Source organism: Serinus canaria, chromosome 6 (genome assembly GCF_022539315.1).
Source record: "Serinus canaria isolate serCan28SL12 chromosome 6, serCan2020, whole genome shotgun sequence".
NCBI classification, from domain to species: domain Eukaryota; kingdom Metazoa; phylum Chordata; class Aves; order Passeriformes; family Fringillidae; genus Serinus; species Serinus canaria.
This window is the reverse complement of record NC_066320.1, coordinates 34,644,776-34,664,045: the sequence shown is the minus strand read 5'-3', so window position 1 is coordinate 34,664,045 and position 19,270 is coordinate 34,644,776. Positions and strand designations below refer to the sequence as shown.

Sequence of the window (19,270 nt, the reverse complement as noted above, 5' to 3'; positions counted from 1 at the left end):
CAAAGGGCTGGGTTTATTTCCCAGCATCGCAAATTGACTTGTTTACTGTTAAAACTCAACAAAGCAAACACTAAGGAAGCTTGGTAGTTTCAGTCATAATATTTCATTACCTCTAGGAAGGAGAAACAAACATTTTGGCAGCTGTTCAACACCACATTAACATTTGTGGCAATATTTTAAGACATTTCAATTCACTCAAAGCCTGAAAGCACTGTGTTCACATTCACATTTTGAAGTGGGGAATTCAATGGCTTTAAAGCAGAAAAAGGAGGGAAAGGATACCCACAGAATTTCCAAATAGCTTAGAATACAGCTTGGGGACCAGCATGTAATAAGGACAAAATGCAACTAAGGAATATTCAGTGGATATTTCTGAGGGGCATTTCCTAAAAGCTGAGCTGCTGGTTGGAGTCAGTGGGAAAACACAAACAAGATAAAGCCCAGCACAGGAAGGGACAAATAACTGCCATTAGATTTGAGAAACCCCTCGTACAATGAGGAATACACAACTTAAAACCAAATCAGAATACTCTCAGACCTGTCCAATTTAAAAATGGGACATGAGAGCTGCATTTCAAAACCTTTGTATTTTCCAGCTATTTTTGGAGATATAACCTTCATTTGCTGCATTTGTCTAATCATGAGTAGAGTAGGTAATGATTCACAAACAGATCTGAAAATACCTTTAAGCACCTTGTTTCAGTCACAAGATAGAATAGAAAGGTTTGGGTTGGCAGGGACCCCAAATCCCCCCAGTGCCACCCCTGCCATGGCAGGGACACCTTCCCCTGTCCCAGGTGCTCCCAGTGTCCAGCCTGGCCTTGGGCACTGCCAGGGATCCAGGGGCAGCCCCAGCTGCTCTGGGCACCCTGTGCCAGGGCCTGCCCACCCTGCCAGGCAGGAATGCCTATGGAGAATTTCCCCAGAGGCACCATCATATTGTGTTTGGTGGTTTGGGTTTTTTCTGCCTCCTTTTCCTCCTCAGCATTCTCACAGAAATGTTTATTTTAGTACCACTACTGCAAACAAGCTGGTCTGGGCTGGTCTTTTCTTTCCTTCCAGAAAAAAAAAAAGTCTTTGTTCCAGTTAATTACCCCATATTGGGACTTCTTGTCTTCCACTGCTGGGGTGAGAAGCTGTCCAAGGACATCCACAAAGTGGTGAGAAGTTAGTGTGGTGGTCATGGCAAGGTGAGAACAAGTGTCACTTCTCAGAGTGGGCTCACTGTGGTGACCCTTCCTCCCTGCACACCTCATCTGACCAGGGACAGACAGTCAACCCTCCCAAAGGTGATAAAAGCCTTGTCAGACAACCACCAACAGCAGATGGATGGGGAGCTCTCTCTGGCAGAGCTGTCCTTCACTGCCACCAGGAGAGACTGGTGTTTGTGACTGTGGGTCTGCATTTCCACTCCCCCTACAACCCCACCAAAAGAGCCACCTAAGGAAAATGGTACAAATCCCACGTCAAAAAGGAACAACTCTTACATTGCTGAAGTTAAAGGAGTTCAGAGATTCACCCTGTGATATCAGCTGGACCTTTCAGTTCATCTGAGCTTCAGCAAACAACATTCCCCTGCACAAAGTCAGTACAAGAAACAGCATCTCAAGGTCTGGCTGTTGCAATGAAGTTACAGTCAGGCAAGTGGAAGGCAAATACAATGCAAATACAATTGTGATCAGATTGCCTCCACGAGCAGTGATCTTACTTGTAACCAACTGCACGGGGGAGCTTTAATCCTTCCAGGCTGGAGAGCCAGCCAAAGCAGATCTGGCAGCTTCTGAAACAATTTGTCAGGAATTGTTGACAGGACATTTTCTTCTGGATGCCAGTTCTGAGAGAGAAAAACACAAACATGTTTTAAACCCAGAAAGAGGGGCTGCTGTTCCTTGGTACACAGAATGTCACACGTGAGCACTGCCAGGGGCTCCACGTTTCTGTGGAACAACAACTGAAGGGCATCAGAGAATGCACAGCTACACCCACTGCACATGGAAGTGATTTAGTCTAGGATTTTTTCTTAAAAAAAATAAAATCCAGGAATTAAAGACCATAGTTGAGAATGTGCAAGTTGCCCAGAGAAGCTGTGGCTGCCCCATCCCTGGAAGTGTCCAAGGACAGGGGCTTGGAGCAACCTGGGACAGTGGAAGGGAGCCCTGCCTAGGGCAGGGGGTGGGATGGGATGAGCTTTGATGTCCACCCAACCCATCCTGTGACTCCATGAAACACTGAATATGAGGGTGGAGGTCAGACTGGCACTGTAAAGCAGGGCCACACCTGCCTGTCCTGAGGTCTGTCCCTGAGAGCAGCCTCACATGGGGCACACCTGGAGGAGTGAGAACCGTGCCATGGCAAAAGAGACAGCCTGGCAATCCACTTTTGGGCAAACAGGAAACATCTGGTTGGATCCCAAGCATGGAAACTGAACACCTCCCACAGCTGGGGGTGCTGCCCCCGCTGCTCCCACCTGGGCTCACTGGGGCAGCCCCTGGATTGGGAACTCCTGGCCTGCAGGGGCTGCCCAGACAGGAGCCTGCTGTGGGTGGCAGCACCTGGGAGCTTGGAAGGTTCCATTTCCCCAGAAAGCCCAGAATTCCCAAAGCCCCGTGCTGTCCTGCAGTGCCAAATCCTGCTGCTGTTCCTCAGGAGCAGCTGCCTTCAACCCACAACTAAGCTGGCCTAAATCTCTGTGGGTTTTTTATATGGGTTTTTGTTTGTTTGGTTGGTTGGTTAGTTTGTTTTGTTTTGGGCACAAGTTCTTAAAAAAACCCCTTACTGGGACGGAATGAGGCAAGGAACCTGTTCCCCAGCATGGATGCAGTCTGCCTTGAACAGACAGGTGCTACTAAATGGGCTACTGCCTGGCTTTGAGAAAAAGCAGGTGTGACTAGTCCTTACATCATGCTTTTCCTGGAATAGATTTTCTTTGAGGCTACTTGGGTCATTAAATCCTAATTCCAAGCAGTGTTTGTAAACCAGAGGGCAATATTCATGATGAATACAAATGGATCGATGGCAAGGAAGTGCTGGAAGAACTATTGCTTTGTATTTGTTTACCCAAAACAAAACATATTTGAGTGTAATTTTATTTAAGGTTGCATGAGAAAATACATTAGGATTGAAAGCAATGACATCATTCCATTAATTAAAGCAGGGATTATTTCAGCTAGTTTTGATCTCAGCATTGTGTTTAGAATTTTGTAGCACAAGAGTAATGGTGAAACAAGTTCACTGACATTTCAGGGAGAGAAAGTGGACAGGGAAAGATCCATAACTGAAGTAAATCATCTTAAAGCAGGACGTTCTGTGTTCCTTTTTCAAATCTGGTTGTCCACTTCAAGCTCCTCACTGAAGCCTGAGTTCTCTGCAGCACCAGCACAGTAACACAATACCACTGCTTTAACATGGCACTGTCTAAGGAGATTTTCTCCTAATGAGGCAGAAAGAAATAGAAGAGCAAAAGTCAATAAATACGTCCCTCCATAGCTTCATTTGACTTTCAGCAAGCCAGAGTCACGAGCTCCAGTCCCAAAGCAGCAGCCAGAACTAAAAGACTGAATTCTCAGAATGTATCTTATTAAACTGTAGCAGCATATGTCCTTAATTTCTTAGTAAAACATTTGGTTAATCTAAATAAATGAATGGCACAGGGAGAAAAGCAAACAGACGTGTAAATAGAAAGAAAAACAACAACAACTTAAAGGAGGCAGAAGTCACCAAAAAATTAAAGGGCTGAATTGCTCAAGTAGTGCCAGAAATAAAATGGCTCTTTCACACGATTAAGCGAGCATCACAGCACAGAGAAAATTAAGCAGGATCCAGATTTGATACTGCAAAAGGCTAAACCCAAACAAGCAACTGCAGGAGCTGCACTTACCTCAGCAGCGTGGGAGGCAGGAGCTGGCAGGGGAGGCAGGGCTGGGATCACACCCGGTCCGAGGGAAGGGCCCCGAGTGCCCCGAGCTGCTCTGGCACCTGCAGGGCTGCTGGGGTGCCAGCCTGCCCTGCCACAGAGCTCAGAGCTCGGCTCCAGGGCTGCTCCAGGGCTGCAGGGCTCTGCTCCTGCTCCCGTGGCACTGCAGGGCAGCACAGAACCACGGGATGGGCTGGGAGAGATCCCAAATCCCCCCCAGTGCCACCCAGCCATGGCAGGGACACCTTCCCCTGTCCCAGGTGCTCCCAGCCCCAGTGTCCAGCCTGGCCTTGGGCACTGCCAGGGATCCAGGGGCAGCCCCAGCTGCTCTGGGCACCCTATGCCAGGCCTGCCCACCCTGCCAGGGAACAATTCCCAGTTCCCAAGATCCCATCCATCCCTGCCCTCTGGCACTGGGAGCCATTCCCTGGCTCCTGTCCCTCCATCCTTGTCCCCAGTCCCTCTCCAGCTCTCTTGGAGCCCCTTCAGGCCCTGGCAGGGGCTCTGAGCTCTCCCTGGAGCCTTCCCTTCTCCAGAGGAACATTCCCAGCTCTCCCAGCCTGGCTCCAGAGGGGCTCCAGCCCTGCAGCAGCTCCGGGGCCCCCTCTGGATCTCTCCCTGTGCTTTGTCCCCAGGGCTGGGGCAGCTCTGCAGGTGGGCTCTCACCTGAGGGGGCAGAGGGGCAGAATCCCCCACCCCACCCTGGGGTCCAGCCCAGCACTGGGGGAGCTCTGGGATGCCAGGGCCGTGTCGGGGCCGTGCCCAGCACCCCCAGATCCTCCTTCCAGGGCTGCTCACCATCAGCCCGTGCTGATTTGGGCTGGGGACTGCCCTGGCCAGGTGCAGGCTTTGTGCTTGGCCTTGTTGGGCTGCAGGAGGTGCCCAGAGCCCCAGCTCTGCAGCCTGCCCGGGGCCCTCTGCTTGCCCCATCCCTTCCCTCCACAGCCAGCCCAGGGCCACCGTCAGTGCCACTGTCCCCATCTCTGGGACATTGAACTGTGCCCATCCCAGCCCCTGAGGGTGCCACTGGGACACAGGGGCCTTGATCACACCTTGGTGAGTGACCATCCAGCCAATTCCACATCCACTGAGCACTCCATCCATCAAATCCCTTCTTCTAACACAATTTATTGCTTAACTGTGGTGGTGTTAAAATACTTTGAACAGCTGGCTCCGAGTCATTACTATTAGCATCTTTAAAAATAGAATTGGCAGTATTTACAGAAACACTAATGATAGGAAAATATGTGAAATTTCCCTCTTATGTAATGTTTATTGAAAGAATTATGTGTTCTGTTAGAGGGACTTTTAAAAATAAACATAGGCTTTTCTCTGTAGGCTCTCTTCTCGATGAAGAAGGCATGTGAATTTTGGGAATCACAGTAATATTCCTTTCATCATCTTAAACATGTTGCAATTACAGCCATTATATCCAGGATAGGGCTTTTAAAGGAGTTTAATATCATGGTCTCTTGCCCCCCTGTTTCTCTGCCCAAATCAGGAGTTTCTCACAGTGTTGGCCTCCTTTGCAGTTTTGTGATAATTGGTGGTGTTTTTGTTTAGAAACTGCTTCATCAGCTCCCTGAGACCAGATAACCATGAAGAACATAACGCTGCTTCAGGCAGTTCTGTTTCTATTTACACTGGTTTTATTCAGGATAACTTCACTGATACCAGGGAACCCGATCCTGACTTACAGCAATGAAAGGAGAAAATTGTAATCATTTTGTGCCACCAGAAACATGACAGAATGGGAACTGTAATAGCTCCCAGTAGGGCACAGCATAACAAGGAAAACTCCAGGATCCGTGCTGCTTAATGGAAATGTGAGATTAACAGTGGAAGTTTAAATATTATCTGCAGTTTCCCTCGTACTAATTTTGACACGATGTGAAATACTCAGCTCACGATGCTTGGGAATGAGAACAATCAGTCATTCCTCAAAGAAGACTCATTCATTTGCAGAAATGAGGCATTTGAGAAAAGTGGGATGAAATAATAACTGATACAAATACTGAGATAAAATAATAATCCAGGAATTTAGTAAAGAATTTATTGGGCTTTATTGCGTCTCCCAGTTAAATGGATGCCCATTGACTTCACCCATTGAATGTCAGGGGATTTTGATGATGGTTCTGCCTGGACAGAGAGTGAATTTGGCTCAGCATCTGCAATTCTGTAGGGCTGGAGGTGATTTCATGGCTGGTGAAGTGAAAGAAAACTCTTATCTCTCTGAATATGTGGGAAAAGGGGGAATACACAAAAGTAAAGGTGGATGGGAGAAGACAAACTCTCCCAAAGGTGCGAGTGGTGGCTGTGCCCTCTGGCAGGCTCTGCTCTCAGCCAGGTGGAGCCCTGGGGTGACAGCTCCCCTGCCCAGGGCTGCACTGACCCACCCAGGGCTGCACTGACCCAGGGCTGACTGACCCACCCAGGGCTGACTGACCCACTCAGGGCTGACTGACCCAGGGCTGCACTGACCCGCTCAGGGCTGACTGACCCAGGGCTGCTCTGACCCAGGGCTGACTGACCCACCCAGGGCTGACTGACCCAGGGCTGCTCTGACCCACCCAGTGCTGGGCTCTGACCCAGGGCTGCACTGACCCAGGGCTGCACTGACCCACTCAGGGCTGACTGACCCAGGGCTGCTCTGACCCAGGGCTGACTGACCCACCCAGGGCTGACTGACCCAGGGCTGCTCTGACCCAGGGCTGACTGACCCACTCAGGGCTGACTGACCCAGGGCTGCACTGACTCAGGGCTGCTCTGACCCACCCAGGGCTGCTCTGACCCAGGGCTGCTGTGACCCACCCAGGGCTGCACTGACCCACCCAGGGCTGCTCTGACCCACTCAGGGCTGCACTGACCCACCCAGGGCTGCACTGACCCACTCAGGGCTGCTCTGACCCACCCAGGGCTGCTCTGACCCACTCAGGGCTGCTCTGACCCACCCAGGGCTGCTGTGATCCACTCAGGGCTGCTCTGACCCACCCAGGGCTGCTCTGACCCACCCAGGGCTGGGCTCTGACCCACGCTCTGCTGGCCAGCGCTGGTCCAGCACCGGAGGGAGCCTCGGAGCGCCCGGAGCCCCCGGCACGGAGCCCCTGCGGGGCTCCTCCCTGCACACCTGGCACACGGCAGTGCCCTCAGGCAGGGCTGGGCACTGCCCACCACTGCCGCTCTGCTCTCTGTGAGGTTCCCTCCTGCTTTCCTGAGGAGGAACAGAACCTTCTCGCAGCTATTTGCCTGTTGTGATCTCAGCAAACCACCCGATCTGCTGAGTGCTCCCAGCTGCCAGGACTGCCAGGCACGCACAGAGTATCCCCAGGACTTCCACGGGGAAAATGCCTGATTGTCGCTTCAGAAAATGTAAACCACTAAACAAGACTGGAAAAAAAGAAGAAAAACTGAAAAAAGGAGTAACGAGCTCCAAGTGTTTTCAAGGACAGCCTGTTCCCAGTGACCCTTTGGCCACCCAAATTGCACATTTGCCCCTTAGAGGTGCAGTCACAGCTACAGCCAAAGATGTTTGAGGAATAAATTACTGTGAAAGTCAGCTTTTATTTAAACTCCCTCATTTCAAACACAAAGTGGTTCTCTGTTTCCCTGGAGACCGGGATATGTAAGAAGGCAGAATTTTCTCTCTATTTCCTTTTCCTACACTGGACCACTGTAGAGCAGGTTTTGGATTTTCCTTTTCTCCTCCTGCAGGACTGGCATCCATTGTGACTGGTCATTTTCCTCAGGTGACTGGAGTTGTGTCACTGAGGTGGGTGACCCGTGCTGAGACTCCTGGCATGCAGGTGCTGCTGAGGGGACCAACATCTTTCACTGCACGTCCCTCCCTGGGTTAAAATTGCTGTCAGACACGAGTGCCCAAGGAACAGAAAGGGAGCCACTCTTTGAGTTCTTGAAGTAGAAAATTAATACAATTGAAATGAATATATTTCTGCTATAATAATGAAGCACTTTAAAAAAAAACGCAACAAAAACGTACAAGATCTTTTATTCATCTCTGACTCCTGTTTAGGAAGGTAAAACTACTCACTAAGCTGCTGAATGAAGAACAAATTGAACAAACCCTGTATTACACTGCCTGCCTCTGCACAGGGAAAGGAATTAGGAGATGGAGTGGAATGAAACCCCCCTCTGGCATGAGGACAAGCACTTCCTCTTGTCCCAGTCCTATCTTGAAAATTCATTGGGAAAAGACTCTGTGCTCTCATTCTCCCCAAATATTAGTGGAGAATGAGAAAGAAATGACAACTGACTGGAGCTGTTAGATGGCATCCTTCATACCTTTCCCATAGAATGTAAAGCAGGAGAAAGGAAGGAGGAAAGCTGATAGCTCAGAGATTCACAGTGTATTTAAACACAAACCTGTACCTAAACAAAGCTAAAATTACTGCCTTGTATAAAAGTGTTCTATCTTTTTATTTGAGAGAAAATTCTTTCTGATTTTTCAAAGAAATACTCTTTGAGAACTATTCTTTGCCTTTGGAAAACTGTTCTTAAATGATACCTTTCCATTGTAATCCTTTTTCAACTTCCAGGCTCTTTGAAATAATGATTGCCTCCTCGCACACATTCTGTGAGGAGCACAATAACTGACGTATCCATTTCAAAACATGCTGGGAAAGAAAACAGCATCAATTTTAAATGAAAACTTGGGAAACAGCATCTCAGGAATCACAAAAGTACTGCTGGTGTTACAGCTGTGGTCTGCTGTCTCCAGGGCTGTCCCTTGCCTGACTCGGTCTGCTGGCACTGAGAGTTATTTCTGAGATGCTTTTCATTAGCCATTCCACGAGACATTCCAGTTCAGCAAGCCACGGAAGCTCAAGTCACGGGCATGTTCCAGCTCAACAATCTCATGAGCTTCTGCAAGACCAAGTGCGGTGCTACACCTGGAGGGGGGCAACCCCTGGTCTCCGTGCAGGCTGGGGGTGCCCTGGGAGAAGGAGCTGGGGTGCTGGTGGGTGAGAGCTGGCCATGCCCCAGCTCAGGAGCCAGAACCTGTGCTGGGTTGATCCCCCAGCGAGGGCAGCAGGGCAGGGGGGGATTCTGCCCCGCTCAGGTGAGACCGCACCTGCAGAGCTGCCTCCAGCCTGGGGAGGCCGGCACATCGGCTTTTTGGAGCAAGTCCACAGGAGGCCATGGAGATGGTTTGAGGGACGGTGCACCTGTCCCATGGGGAAGGGCTGAGAGAGCTGGGATTGGCCAGCATGGAAAATAAAAAGCTTTGTGGCGACCTAATCGCAGCGCTCCAGTGCCTGGAGGGGGCCTACAAAAAGGATGGAGAGAGAGACTGGTTACGAGTGCCAGGACAAGGGGGCATGGCTTCTAGTGGGTTCCGGTGTCGGTAGTGAGCCCCAGGGACCGACGCAGGATGAGCGGAGTGCGCTGGCACAGACAGCGCCGAGCGCCGAGGAAAGGCTGGGCAGCACCGCAGCGCGGGGCCGCTCCTGGCGGCGCGGTCCGTGCTGGGAGACTCACATAGCGGGGCCGGGGACACCGGGCCGGGGACACCGGGCCGGGCGGGGCTCAGCGCGGGGAGCCGCGGGGCCGGCACCGCGCCCCCGGCCCGGAGCGCCGCCCTCGGCACAGCCACAGCCGCGGCCCCGCGCCCGGGGATGCGGGCGGGGCCGGGAGGAGCATCCCGGCCCGCCCCGGTCCCGCCCCCGGTCCCGCTCCGCCCGGCCCGCCCCCGGCCCCGCTCTGCTCCACCCCACTGCCCGCATCCCCCGGCCCGCTCTGCCCGGCCCCGCTCCGCTCACACCGGCCCGCCCGCATCCCACCGGCCAGCCCCTGGCTCCCGGTCCCGCTCCACCTCCCTGCCCGCATCCCACCGGCCCCTGGCCCCTTGCTCCCGGTCCCGGTCCCGCTCCACCCCCCTGCCCACATCCCCCGGCCCGCCCCCGGCTCCCGGCCCCGCTCACCCCGCCCCGCCGCCTCCCCCGGCCCCGCTCCGCTCCCCGCCGCTCTGTCCCCGCCCCGCCGCGCTGTGGCCGCCGCGGGCAGCGGGCGGGAGGCGGCGGCGCCGGGCGCTGCCATGCGGGCGGGCGGCGCCGGGGCGCGGGGCGGCTGAGGGCGGCGGCGGGGCCGGCCGCGGGAGCCGCCGGGCCGGCGGAGAGAGGCCGCAGGGCATGCCAGCCGCCTGCCCCGATGTTTCACTGGAGCAAGTGGAAGAAGAGGATGGGAGCGAGCGCCTCCTCCTCCAAGAGACCCGTCTTCGACGAGCGAGAGGACGGTGAGTGCGGACCGAGATACTCCGGGGTGCCCGCCCTGCCCGGGATGTCCAGCTTCGGGGCAGTGTGTCCTGCCCTGCCCGGGATGTCCAGCTCCGGGGCAGTGTGTCCTGCCCAGCCCGGGATGTCCAGCTCCGGGGCAGTGTGTCCTGCCCAGCCCGGGATGTCCAGCTCCGGGGCAGTGTGTCCTGCCCAGCCCGGGATGTCCAGCTCCGGGGCAGTGTGTCCTGCCCAGCCCGGGATGTCCAGCTCCGGGGCAGTGTGTCCTGCCCAGCCCCGGCGGCGCCGTTGCCGCGGTGTCCCGGTTCCCGTCCCGCGGTGCCCTGTCCCGGGGTGCCCTGTCCCGGGGTGCCCTGTCCCGGGATGCCGAGCTGCCCCGCCCGGCCCTGGGGTCCCCCAGCGGTGCCCCCGGCGGAGCGGGCAGCGGAGGCCGTGTCCGGGTGCCGGGGTCCGGCCGGGCGGTGCCTCCCCGCAGGACGCGGGGACTCTGCCCACGGACACCCCGCGGCCACGGGGCGGCCGCCGTTAAAACGGGGTCTGGGGAGGGGGCGGCGAGGGGACAGCGCAGCGAAGTTTCGGTCTGTGCACGGATAGCCCCACTTGGACCGAGGGAGGGCCAAGTGCCGCCGGTATCAGCACCGAGCCCTGCTGCCAGTGCAGACAGCTGCTCTGGGGCTTTCCCCAAAATACAAGCTGGGGAGAAAGTGGGGGGGTTAGGAAATGCCATGGAACACCACGGTTGCATTAGAAATCTCGGGTGCAGGGTGAAATTTCAGAGGAGCAAAGGAAGGAAACTTTGACTGTGGGTGGGGGAAGAGTCAGAAGAGCCATGAGCCATGAGCCAGGTGCCGGGTGGCCGGAGCACTCCTGAATGCTGCCTTGGCCCTGTGGCACCAACCGAGCACACAGAGAAATCCCTGTGTGGGGGGGATGCTGGAATTGTGCACTGGATAAACCTGGAGATCGATGTGTTAGTCTGGGTCTGACTGCAGTGATGTGAGGGTCGGGGTCTGCTGGGATTCGCTCAGTGAGGGGACCACACCTGTCTGTGCTGCTCTGGCAGCTGACGGGTTGAATCAGGCAAACTTTTCCTGGCACAAGAGCTGGTTGATTTCTCCAACACGTTTTTATTAGCAATTCACACTGAGCAAGCCGAGTAAAGACACTTAAATCAGAGGCTCCGCTGCAATAACATTCTGAAAACAAAATTTCTTTCTGAGAGGCTTTTAATTCTGCCCTGAGCCTGTGTGCAGCCAAGCAGGGTGAGTGAGCTCTGCAGCTGAATGGCTGCTGGCAGGAGCCTGGGAACACCTCTCCAGGTACTCTCAATCAGTGCTTTCGCTCTGTCCCAATTATTGGCACAACGCTTCCTTGATGTCTCCTGCTTTTCCATAATTCCTTGTTAGAGTGTGCTCAGAGCAATTACAGTGCTGTTCCAGTGAACTCATATTTACTGTCATGGCACGGTTGCTATGGTGATCTCCTAAGACATCCCAATAACTTCCTTAGATAAAGAAGCCAGTTGATACTTGGGTTTGTGTGTGACATAATGTGGAAGAGTTACTAGTGACAACAATATAATGAGAAATCAATTAAAAATATAAAAGGAAAAGACCATTTGGTATGTCAAATTCTGCCTATACGTGGTTCCTTGTGATGGATCTCTGCACAAGGATGAGCCTGACTGCTGAAATCCAGCAGATAATCCCTGTTAATTTTATCAGGGTGTAACTAGAAGGTTAACGTTTATTGTACTCACTAGTAACATAACTAAGATCACACTCCAAATCGTTGCAGACCTTACAGTCTTTGTCCCTGACTCCCTGGGGACAGGTTTTGGGACTTCCCTGAGTCGCTGGTTCCTGTCCCAGCGCTGTGGCTGGGGCAGCACGTGGGGGATGTCCTGGCGGTGAGCAGTGAAGTGTTTGCTCTCTCTGGTGTGACACACCTGCCCCCAGAGGGTTCTCCGCTGTTTCCCTCTGTTAAGAATGGCCATTTCTCCTCAGCCTGCCCCTGTGCAGCCCCAGCTGCTGTTGGATCTCCTCTGGAGCAGTGCAGGAGCTCGTGTGTCACACCCCTCTCTCTGCGAGGCCACAGCTGCTGCTGTCCTTGGCGGGGTGTGTGGGTTGAGCTCTCCAAGTCTGACTCCAAGGGTAAACTTGGTATTCCAGAGTGTGTCCTAAGGACCTTCTCTTAACCCTCCCCACTTTTTCAGCTTTTTTGGGGGCTTGTTCTTTGGCAGAGGTGGAAGCTGGTGCTGGTTCAGCCTCTGTGTGGGGCTGGCCCCTGGTCCACCCAGGGCCAGGGCGGTGCCGAGCTGGGCTCTGGGGCTGTGCCCAAGGGACAGCTGTGCTGCTCCCTCCCTGCTTCCCTTCCCGGCTGCTGTGCTGTCCCCATCCCCCCGCTGAGGAGCTTTCCTGTGGCTGTGGTGCCAGGTGAGGCCAGGTGTGCCTGGTGCTGTGTGCTGGGCACAGCCCACCTGCCCAACCCCTGCCTGCTGCAGCGTGCCCACCATGCTCTCCTTGCTTGCACACAGCCTGCCAGAGATTTCTGGGCGTTTCATGATTGGGGTTCAGCTAACAGGAAAGCTGTGAGAGGACAGTGCCTGTGTGTTTGTGTGTGCTTCCCCTGGCCTGGGGGAAATGGGTTTCTCTGGCTCTGGGAGCCACTGCCCCAGCTGGTTCCAGTCCCACAGAAAATCTGGCAAGCTGCACGTCCATCAGCTGGGAGGGAGCTGCAGCCTGTCCAGCTGGAGATGCTGCCCAGGGATGCCTTTGTGGGAGCTCAGTGCTGGCAAGGTGCATTGTACCCTGTTCGTGAACAGAGCAAGTTCATGAGTGGAGGGGAAGGAGGCAAAACAAAGCAAGGAGAAAAGTATGGGAAGAAGAAAACAAGGCAAAAGGACAGAAGGGCTGCAGGGTGGAGCACTCAGAGTTGTGGTGTGCTGGAGTGAATCGTGGTGGGCTTGTGGGTTCTGCATTACCACCGTGGGCTGTTTTCCATCAGGCAAAACACACCCTTGTCTGCAGGGACTTTTCAGGGTTTATTATTCATACCTGTAAGGATTTTTTAAAAACTCCTCACTCAAGGAGTGCGACTGCTCTCCAGCCCAAGGGAAGGGTGGGCACTGCCTGTCAGCTGGCTGAGACACGTCTCTGTGTGCAGGGCACGGGGCACTGGGATCTCACAGAATCACAGAATCATTTGGGTTGGGAAAAGCCTCCAGGATCATTGAGTCTCAGCTGTGCCCACCAAGGGATCCCCATCTTGTCCCCAGCCCAGAGCTCTGAGTGCCACCTCCAGGGGACACCTCCAGGGATGGGGTCTCCAGCCCTCCCTGGGCAGTGCCAGTGCCTGAGCCCCCTTTCCATGGGGAAATTCCTGCTGTGCCCACCCTGAGCCTGCCCTGGCCCAGCCTGAGGGCGTTCCCTCTCCTCCTGTATCCTGGGAGCAGAACCTGACCCTGGCTGTCCCCTCCTGGCAGGAGCTGGAGAGCGAGAGGAGGCACAAAAGTCATGAGGCTTGTTTGTCATTTGGGCAGGAATTATGCTGTTGTTCTGGGAAACAGCCAAGCAGGTTTTTTTGACATCTCCCTCCTTTTTAGAAGAAAAAAACCACTATTTTTCTTTTAAATTTGTTTTTTATGCCAGGTGAGGAAAACCTGTAATTGTGAAGCCAATGGGAATGTTTCAACCCAGATATCTGGAAAATGCTTATCAGAGTTGTTTACTCGGGCACCAGGGCTGAGCAGGAGGAAATACAGGGCACATTTAGTGCTATTAGCATTGCCCACAGTTGTGTTACATGAGAGAGGGGGGAAACCACAGCAAGATTTATCTCTCTATGCAATTGTGTCTGAAGAGGAATTTCAAGAATGCATTTTGGATGTGGTTTCTCCTGAATCAAAGTGGTTTACTAAAAAAACTGTGTGTAAATATACATGAGAATCTGTGAAGCCATCTGCTGCTTTGTGCTGTGCCTCCCCTCGCTGACTCGAGGCGAGTGGTCCAGGGCTCCTGTCTGTCCTGATGCTGAATTAGTTTTTTCTGCTGATGCACAAGGTTTTAATGGTGCAGCCCAGTGACTTTCATCATGATTAGTATTTTGTTTCAATCACTTTTCCTCCCATTCCTTGTTTGACTCTGGCAGAATGCAGATGGTGTTTTGTAAGGGGGTCAGGTGCAGGCGCCTGTGTTTATCCTACTTGCATCAAAATCAACTTTTAACGCGTTTCCAGCTCTATAGCTCATGGCTGGAGCTCTCCCAGTCGAGCAGCCTGACTGTGGGAAGTGTGTGCTCAGGGCTGGCCCGGGTCAGGTCAAGTGTCCGTGGGTGTCGTGTGCTGTGTCCCCTCTCGGGGAGCTCAGATAGCAAAGGCACAGCCTGGGGTTTGGGGCCGGAAGGCAGCTGCAGGAGCCGGCAGCGGGTGCGCGGTGCTCAGGTGTGCGGGATGCTCGGAGTGTGCGGCGTGCGTGGGGTGTGTGGGTTCCGCGGGGTGCTCAGGTGCTCGGGGTGCTCAGGGTGCTCGGGTGCGCGGGGTGCTCAGGTGTGCGGGTGCTCAGGGTGCTCAGGGTGCTCAGGGTTGCTCGGATGTGCGGGGTGCTAGGTGTGCGGGGTGCTCAGGGTGCTCGGGTGCGCGGGATGCTCAGGTGCTCGGGGTGCTCAGGGTGCTCGGGTGCTCAGGGTGCTCAGGTGTGCGGAGTGCTCAGGTGCTCGGGGTGCTCGGGGTGCTCGGGTGCTCAGGGTGCTCGGGGTGCTCAGGTGCTCGGGTGCTCGGGGTGCTCGGCTGTGCGGGTTGCTCGGCTGTGCGGGGTGCTCAGGGTGCTCAGGTGCTCAGGTATGCGGGGTGCTCAGTGCCGGGTGCTCAGGGTGCTCGGCTGCGGGGTGCTCAGGTCTGGGGGTGCTCAGGTGCTGTGCGGGGTGCTCAGGTGGCAGTGCTGGCTGTGCGGGGTGCTCAGGGTGCTCAGGTGCTCAGGTATGCGGGGTGCTCGGGGTGCTCGGGGTGCTCGGGGTGCTCAGGTTGCTCGGCTGTGCGGGGCGCTCTCTCTGCCCTGCGGCCGCGCGTGTTGGTGGAAGCGGGGCTGGGCGGGCCCCGAGAGCCGCTGGGCGAGCGGGCTCGGAGCTCCCGAGCGGCAGCTGCGCTCCCTGAGGTGTGCCTGCCTGCGTGGGGGGCTCTGAGAGCCTCCCTGGCTGTGCTCCTGCCGAAGGGCCCAGCGCCGGGACAAGGGGGCTGCTCGCCCCCATCGCTCCATCCGCGGGGGAAACGGGCTGGGAGCTGCAGAGCCTGGGGAGCTGCTGAAAGCAGGGTCCATTTCCCGGGGCACACACCGGGAGCGGGCCCTGTGCGGTGCCCGCCGGGCCCCGGCTGCCCCCGCACCCGCAGCCGCCTCCTCGGAGCCGGGCCCGGCCGGGGCAGCCTCGGGCACTCCCGGACCCTCTGTCCTTGTCATCTGCATCCGCTCAGGGCTCCAGCCCTCGCAGGTCGGCGAGCTGTTTGTGCTCCTGCCTTTGCCTCCCCTGTCCTGCTCCCGTGGCAGTGAGGTGTCCGGCGCTCTCCACGGCTCTCAGCAGCAGTTTTTGAGCTTGGGATTCCTCCCCATAACTTTTTGTTCCAGGGGTTGGGACCTTCAGGGAAACAAGGGCATGCTGCCAGACTGTCAGAGGTTTGAGGGAACAGGGGTGTGGAAGGATGGGGAGCAAAGCCTGACCTCCCTTGTTCTGTGTCCTTCACCTCTGGGGCACCCAAACCCTTCTGGCCAGGCTTGTGACAGGTCTGGGGACATCCTGCCGTGCTGCTGGGAGATGGATCCAAGGATCAGGAGAAGTGTCTGTCTCTCTTCTGAGGTGATCAGGGCTGGTCTTGGGGCAGCCAGCATGGCCTGGCTGTGTCCTCTGAGCATTGTCCCTGCTGCTGCTGCTGGCCATGCTTCTCCTGCCCTGGCTGCTCCTCACAGGACCCGACTGTCACCTCAGCTGGGCAGGGCTTGCAAGCCCTGGGCAGGAAACGTTGCCCTTTTATTGGAAATCTATGGTCTAGTGCCCAGTAAGGCAGTTGTAAAATCCCAAATACTGCTTATTTGGGGTCAGATACAGATGTGTTCACTTCCGTGCTCTGCCTACTACTGACTAAAGTGTTCCCTGCTCCGACTGCAAGGAGAACTTTTCCCAGCCTGGCTTTCATGGCTGTGGGTTGGGAGCACAGATGCCTTCCCTGATATTTAAACACAAAGGAAAAAAACCTTTCTGTATTATCAAAGTGGTAGCTAAGTAAGCAAGCGGGGGGAGGAGGGAGTGGGAATTGCAGGGAGGTGTCAGCAAAGCTGTGTTTAGCATCCTCAGCAGGGCTTTGTTCTGGCTGCCCCTGGATCTGGGACTGGCTCCCTCCATGGCTCTCTGCCCCTCATTCCTGCCAAGCACGGAAACTTTCCTGGGTGTGAAGCTTTGCAGTGTGTCATTAATGCAGAAATAGGTTAAATCCTGGAATTCGGCACTTTGGAGCCATGGAGGTGTGTGGTACCGTGGGCAGTACTGGGGTGACTGCTCTGAGCTGTTTAATGACTGTGCTGCCCCTCTCCACCCCGCTGGCTGCGGGCCCCTCAGTAGGGCTGGCTCAAGTGCCAAGAAAAGGCACTCTCGAGGGGCTCATTGTCTGTGGGAGATCGGAGCAGAGGAGATGGGGGTGAAACGAGTCCTCAGGGCAGCCCAGACTGTTCGCATGGAGCTGGAGTAACAAAGGAACAAACACAACAGCAGTCTGAGGGACATCTGATGGCTGGGGGGGGACAAGGGCAATCAAGGAAAAGTCACTGGAAGTACCATTTGAGTGAAATATTAAATCACATCAATACTTGGTGTATTCTGTGGAGGCCACAGTCCTCATGACTAGCTTGGAATGGGTTTCCAGTGATTTGGGAATAACATGCAGGAGCACGTGGCTGGGGATCTGCCCACCTTCCCCCACGTCCCCAGGGCTGGCGTGGTGACCTTCCCGGCAGGGCTGGCACTCCCAGTGGCTGCAGCTGTGCTTTCAGGGCTGCAGGTGCCTGGACATGGGGCTGGTGGGGAGAGCAGCAGGGCAGCTGTGGCTGGAGGGCCGTGCTGTCAGTGCTGGCTGCAGGGCAGCACAAGGTCACCCACCTTGGGCCGTGCCTGCTGGAATGGCAGGGAGCAGCACTCGGCAAGGAAAACCTCCCCAGGAGGGAGTGAGAAGAGCTGCTCTTTCTGCAGCGTGGTGCTCTCACCATCTCAGGCTGGGGTGCTGCAGGGTGGAGCAGCTGGCTGGGCTCTCGGTGTGTCACATCAGGGCAGGAGGGCTGAGGAGCTGGGGTGTGCCCACGGGCCCACACGGGCTGGGGACAGCCTGCATTTCCTTCTGACATGGCTTTATTCCTCGTGGGAATGCCTGGAATGGGGCCTGGCTCACCCACAGTGGTGGTGTGCCCTGGGTCAGGGCCTGGCTCTGCACCCCCTGTGCCCACGGGGCTCGGGCAGGGCACGGGGCTGAGCCCGTGGCTTCGTGAGCCTGGCACGTACCAGCAGGTCTGGCTGCTTTCAGGGGAGCTGCTCTCCAGTTTGGAAGGCAGGGTCCCTCAGCAGGCTGTGGAGCCTCTCCTGGCTGTGGGGGCTGTTGGGGTGCAGTGTCCACAGCTGCCTGCACACCCTGTCCCGAGCACCCCGTGGGTCTCTGACACCTCTGACAGCCGTGAATCACAGTGCCTCTGCTGGGCTCGGGGCTCCCAGGGCTGGCAGGGGGGTCCCTCCCAGCTGTGGGGGGGTGCCAGCACCTGCCCAGGTGTGTGCCAGCACCTGCCCAGGTGTGTGCCAGGGAGGGGATCCACGCTGGCTGGGCCTGGCTTGGTGCTTATCTCCTGAACTGGTGTCGGGACAGCCTGAGAGCGGCTCAGCTTCTCTGCACAAGAGAAGAGAAATGTCAGTGTCCTCTCTCCCTCTGCCACTGTTCTTCAGGAATTAAATTGCTTTCAGTGACAGTTATGGAAAATTAAAAGTGCTTGGGATGTGTGGGAAGAGCCGTCTCTGAGCACTGCCAGGCAATGAGGTGTGACAGTGTGACAGTGTGACAGTGCTGATGTGTTCATTTACATCTCAGGTGCTGTTCAGGGCTCCCCCAGTACCTGGGAGTGCTGAGGACATGCAGGCACGGAATGATGTTCAGAATTATGTGGCTTGCTGGTTTGCCTGTGCCCATGAATCCTTACAGGCCCATGGCTAGCCCTGCTGCATAATTAAATGAAATTAAACTGCAATGTCATGTCTTTATAGCTTTGCTGATGTTTCTGGAAGCTGATCAATTTCATCTATTAGTCCAGAAAATATCTTTCCTTGGTTCTAGTGGCTCCAGGAGAGAGCTGGTGGGCTCCTAAGGCTGATGATGCCTGAGTGGCTTTCAGGGTAACCTGCAAAGGGCTGTCCCAGCACAGAGTTACCCTATTGTCCAAATTTGCATTTGGTTACCAGCTGAGCTGTCCAAAGGTACAAGTGGTGTTTTGTATTTCCATGGATAATGTGTGCATTGGGGCACTGAGGAGGTGCCCAGCGTGGCTCTGGAGCAGAGTGGGGAGGGCAGGAGTGAGGCTGTGGGAGCCCTGCAGGTTCTGCTGGGTTACTTTGGGTCTCCATTCCTGCCTCAGCTCTCTTTGCTCAGGAAAAAGGAGCTCTTTCTCCTTTTCATTATTCTCCTGACCATAACCCCGTCCTACCCTGTGACAGAGAAAATGCACAGCTCAGCAAAAGTTGCCATCACTGCTTAAAATACTGGGGTGTGATTTGTGTCCTGGGATTTTAGAGAGATCACCTGCTGGCAACAAAAGGCCATAGGAGTATTTTGGATATCCAGGGTGGGGAAAAAAACAAGGGAAAAGTGAAACTCAGTAGAAACTGGGAAGAGACTTGGGCTGAGAATAACCTGTTGGAGAGTTTGGGAACCCAAGAGCTGAGACACTGCCAGCACCAGCAGAGAGTAGTGTTGGTGTGTGGCCATGGCAGTCTGCAGAAGGCACATGCTGGTTCCTTGCAGAATTCCTGTATTCCCAATTCTGGTGTCTGACAAAGCTCAGGAAGGTGGGCTGGGCAGGCTTGGGCTGAAGCTCAG

General features: G+C 55.2%; 1 protein-coding gene across 1 annotated transcript in view; it reads left to right on the top strand.

Annotated features, from left to right (window-relative positions):
- Nucleotides 1–10,046: 10,046 nt before the first annotated feature.
- The window catches only part of STK32C (serine/threonine kinase 32C), a 68,533-nt gene continuing 59,309 nt past the window's right edge, over nucleotides 10,047–19,270 (top strand). Inside the window, exon 1 of the mRNA XM_030241373.2 lies at nucleotides 10,047–10,163. Coding sequence (XP_030097233.1) covers nucleotides 10,079–10,163 — 85 coding nt within the window. The 5' untranslated portion in view covers nucleotides 10,047–10,078. The remainder of the gene's footprint in view (nucleotides 10,164–19,270) is intronic.